Genomic DNA, 4664 nt, shown 5'->3' with positions numbered 1-4664 from the left:
AGTTATACTAATAAGGACTTAACCCTAAAAGCTAATTCAAATATTAAAGGGATGAAAATCCCGTGCAGCGAAACAGAGACTCAAAACCGAGTCGGCTGCACCAAAAAGTTACATGAAAGCCGAGTCGGCGTTTAGTGCTAGAAAATCGCAGTAACTTTAAACGGTCGTCATTTCTTGCTTGATTGTCGGAATTGGACATGTAATATACCGTTGGAAAAATCTTGAATTCTAGTTTTTAATGCTGCAAATCTTGCATTAATAAAATCTTCCCATCAAAAGTTATGACCAAAAGAGTAGACAAATATAAAATTTCACCTCAAAACTTTTGCATTATAAATACTCTTCTACTCTTTTCCTCATTTTCTTTGTAGAACATCTTCAACCGAGCTAAATTCCCCTTAGTAAACTCCGTCGTCATTAAAACCATAAGAATTATGCTTAATACAATCAAAACCACTTAAAATTAACATGACTAACCAAAATGAGTAATATAGCATAAATCTTCAAAATAAGCACGAGATTACTAGCAACGACCATCATTAAGGAGTATAAAATGATATAAATAAGTGCAAATAATTGCGCTTATCACAATGTAAGGTTATGAAGTTATTGGGTATAACTTTAGGATATCAGCTCTATCCTCTTTGTGGACCTTTGGCCCTCAATCACTTATGCGTTTTGATTGACTTGATGATATTTTGTAAATGCGAGGAAGAATAGAAATGAATTTGACCGAATCGATACTAATACACATTTGACAAGATATTGGGTAAAAAGTTATATTTTATTACACAAGCATTTTTCATAATCGTAGAGCAATATATAATTATTACTCTATTCAATATGTTTAACTTGTTTACTGCCGCTAAACCATAGATTTTATGCCAATGCCCAAGATGGAAAGTGAAAATTGATGCTTATTTAAGTTCCATAAAGGGATTTCATTGAATCGTGCTTGTTGTTTTGCTCACAAAAGTCTTATAGTTGCTTGTTCAAGTTTATATAAAGGGATTCCAATGAATTGTCCTTATTGTTTTGCTCGCAAAAGCCTTATAGTTGCTCGTTCAAGCGTACCATTGCTACACTCTTCTACTCTTCTACTATCGTGCACCTTATACTCCAAGTTACACTATTCATAAGCTCCTTACCAGACTCCTCCACGCTTGACATCAACCTCTCAAGACTTTGAACACCTTTTACATATTCGCCCATCCTTAAACACAATAATCCGGATCAAATTAAGCCTAATCAAGTTGATTGAAGTCATCAATATTTCAACACCTATCATCTTTTTAAATACGTTCCTCATAACATATCCTTCAAGCAGTGTCAATCCTTATATTTGTAGGCCCTTGGCAAAATAATAGATATGGGCCTTTCCTATAGAAGAACGGTTTTGATCTTTAATAAGTACATGACAAAAAAATAATAGTGACGAATCCCTTAATATTTAAATAAATTATTTTTTTAAGATTCATTTTTTGACTCCTTTCTCAAACATGATTTCTTTTTAAATGTTTAATGTAGACTCATAGATTACATTGAAATTAGGCCCCTTAGCCCTGGACCTGCCTTCAAGTATAATGCAATTCTCTACTTCATAAAATCCTTTATCACAAGATTTACAATAATGACCCTATTCATATTATAGTATAGATTGAAACAACAACAATCCCTTATAGTGATGAATAGAGTAACAATTATTCACTCCATTAAAAAACAAACAAGCATAATCCTCAAATCACTCATAAAAGGAAAAAAGCATTTGTTCACGAGGGAATTGAAAAATCACCCCCCAAAAAAAAAAAGAATCCATCCAAACGATACCTACAAACCAAAACAAATTATTGAGACACATATTTAACGACGCGTGCTTTCCTATCTCAGTTCTTCACCATTTTCATTTTCTTTTTCATTTTCTTTTCTTTTCTTTTTTCTTTTTTCCTTCTCCTCCCATTTCTCTTTGCTTTTTATTAACCTCCGCACATGCGTCCCTCTTCTCATCTGCTCGTCTCTCTCTTCATTTTCTCTCTCTAACTAAGGAGGAAAAGAATAACTCCAACTAACTCCTTATTCTCTCTCTCCTCTTTATACCTTTAAAGTGGTTGTTCAGCTTTCGTGATTTTGTTCTTGGATTAAGGTATTTTGATTCTTTGAATTCTGTTTTTTCCTCAATTTTTGTTGCAAAATACACGGAATTCTTGTTGTTGTTGTTGTTGTAGTTATTCTTGTGTATTTAGTGTTTCTGTAGTTTGAATTTAATATATCGTTGATTTTTCATTGCTTAATTAGTTGATTATGCTTCTTTGTTGTTCATATTTGTTCTATTGTTGGTGATTCGTTTTTCTCTGATATTCTTATTGTTTAACAAGTATACATCGATTTTGTCAGTGATTTTGGCTTTTATTTGTCAGAGAAATCACATTTTATCAAGAAATTTTGATTCTAATAAAATCAGTAGAATCTTACCAACGAGAATATCCTGAGATAAGCTTTTCGTAAATCTAATCATCTCTGTTTCTCTCTCTTTCTTTTTAATCTGCAGGTTTTGATCATAGATTTCGAAAAAGCTGAATTAAGCGTCAGAAAACTTTTTATTTACAGCAATCTCATCGGCCGACGCTTTTGATCGAAAGAGGGAAAAGCGAAAAATGGAATCATTACCATCAGTGGTAGCAAATCCAGTTGCGAGTAACCGAGCAAGAGATTTACGACGTCGGAAAAAGAAGATGAAAACACATCAACAATCATCGATGCAATCACTTCCTTCTTCATTGAACCCTAACAATAATAAAAAATTCTCCTGGAAATCCGAAACAACTGAACAAATCTACTCTTCAAAACTCCTTCAAGCTCTCAATCAAGTTCGTCTCTCTCCTTCCACGTCATCACCTCCATCCTCTTCAACTCCACGTCCAAGCCGAGTCGTCAGAGAAGCCGCTGATCGAGCCTTAGCAGTGGCGGCGCGTGGTAGAACACGCTGGAGCCGAGCTATACTAATGAGCCGATTTCGACTCAAATGTTTGGACAAAAAACTTCATAAACGACATCGTATTACTCCAACCGGAATTAACCGCTCACCGCCACAAAGAAAGCCGATATTGAAGCTTAAAGGGAAAGGGAATAGTTTACCAGCTGTTCAAAGGAAGGTGAAGACTCTTGGTAGGTTAGTTCCGGGTTGCCGAAAGGAACCTCTTCCTGTTATTCTAGAAGAAGCGATGGATTATATACCGGCACTTGAGTTGCAGATTCGTACAATGAGAAACATATTGTCGCTTTTTAGTAATGCTGTTGGAGATAATAATGGTGAAGGGTCTAGTGTTGGGACCGCTGATGCGCCGGAAAATGGTTTGATTTAGTTTTTATAATTGTTAATTGTTATTATTATTATGATGATTATTATTTTTATTGTTCTTATTTTATGTGAAAAAAAAATTTGATTGATTTGTGTAGAGTAGTGAAAAATGAAAATGCCTTTTATTTTCTAAAGGAAAACAAAAAAGAGTTTATACCACCATGGTTGATGTGAAAATAGATTTTTCATGGAGGTTTAACGGAGAGTGTGTTTTTGTTTGTTGTACCTCATCTTATTTGAGGCAGAAAAACATAATGGTAGTAATTAACTAATCAATCTAACGCTAATTAGAATTGCATATTTCAAAGTTGGTATTGTTTTGATGGGATCTTAGATGTGATGATCTTAGTGATTTATTTTATATTTGCTTTTGCTGTTGGTTTTAATTTACTTGTTAATTGTTCATTGATTATGATAGTCGATATGAGGGTTGGTAAAGGAACACGACTATAGATATGTATGAAAAGATTTAGGGGTGTTTTGATTTGAATTTTTTTGGGTTAGTAAGACTCATTTAACTCATTTCACTAGTATTAGTTATGTGCTTGCATCTTGTTTATCTTATTTCTTTCACCAGCCTAAATGCCTTAATTTTAATAGAGGTGTTTATTCGGGTTAGTGGTTAATTTTGAATAAGTGTTTTGGGTTGGCTTAAAATCGAGTCTTGTGTTTATATTGATTTTTATGTTTTTTAAAATCATTTTAATGTTGGGTCAAATTGGGTTCGGTTTTAAGTTCGTGTAAATATCGAATCATTGGATACGAGGAAGGGAGTAAGACTTTGTTCCTAAAAAAAATACAAGTTCTTATTTGTTTAAGAGGAATAAGAATAAGGAATTGGTATAAAAAATAAGAAAGTCCCTAGGAATTAAGTCTTGGAAGAAGAATGGTAATTGGTGAGGCTTTTATTTTCATTTATTTCTTCTTAGTCCCTTCCTAACTTGACAAACGGGATAAGAATTTTTTTATCTTAAAAGTTTCATATTAAAGTCTAATAATTCGTATTTTCGTGTGCCAAAAACCCCAAAATAAATAATAACATTCATTTTTCCCAAGAAGCCAACCCCTTTTATTTGGTTCTCTTTTTCTTATTGCATATCTCTTTAAACCACATAATTAATAAAACGCTTAACATAATTCTTATTTCTCTTTATATACTATCTTTTCATTGCATTTTTAATTGTTGTAACCATTTTTTTTCCTTATATTTTTATTCATAGGAGATTCTGAACATATTTAATATGTTCGACCGCACAGAGCTCCGGAAAATTAAAGGTCTTAATATTAAATTACTTAGTATATGTTAAAT

The 4664-nt window shown here is 32.9% G+C and overlaps 1 protein-coding gene across 1 annotated transcript; it reads left to right on the top strand.

The window, feature by feature from the left end:
• The first annotated feature begins 1698 nt into the window (after positions 1 to 1698).
• Positions 1699 to 3532, top strand: LOC130825274 (transcription factor bHLH147-like). The gene is made up of 2 exons (XM_057690413.1): positions 1699 to 2140; positions 2546 to 3532. The coding sequence occupies exon 2, from the start codon at positions 2652 to 2654 to the stop codon at positions 3357 to 3359; it is 708 nt and encodes a 235-aa protein (XP_057546396.1). The 5' UTR covers positions 1699 to 2140; positions 2546 to 2651; the 3' UTR covers positions 3360 to 3532.
• Positions 3533 to 4664: the final 1132 nt, after the last annotated feature.

The sequence above is a fragment of the Amaranthus tricolor genome, chromosome 10 (assembly GCF_026212465.1).
Source record: "Amaranthus tricolor cultivar Red isolate AtriRed21 chromosome 10, ASM2621246v1, whole genome shotgun sequence".
In the NCBI taxonomy this organism is placed as follows: Eukaryota; Viridiplantae; Streptophyta; class Magnoliopsida; order Caryophyllales; family Amaranthaceae; genus Amaranthus; species Amaranthus tricolor.
This window is presented reverse-complemented; position numbering and strand designations above follow the sequence as displayed.

What these genes read in the sequence shown, in the direction of transcription:
- LOC130825274 (XM_057690413.1), top strand. Translation starts at nt 2,652, where the DNA reads ATGGAATCATTACCATCAGTGGTAGCAAATCCAGTTGCGAGTAACCGA.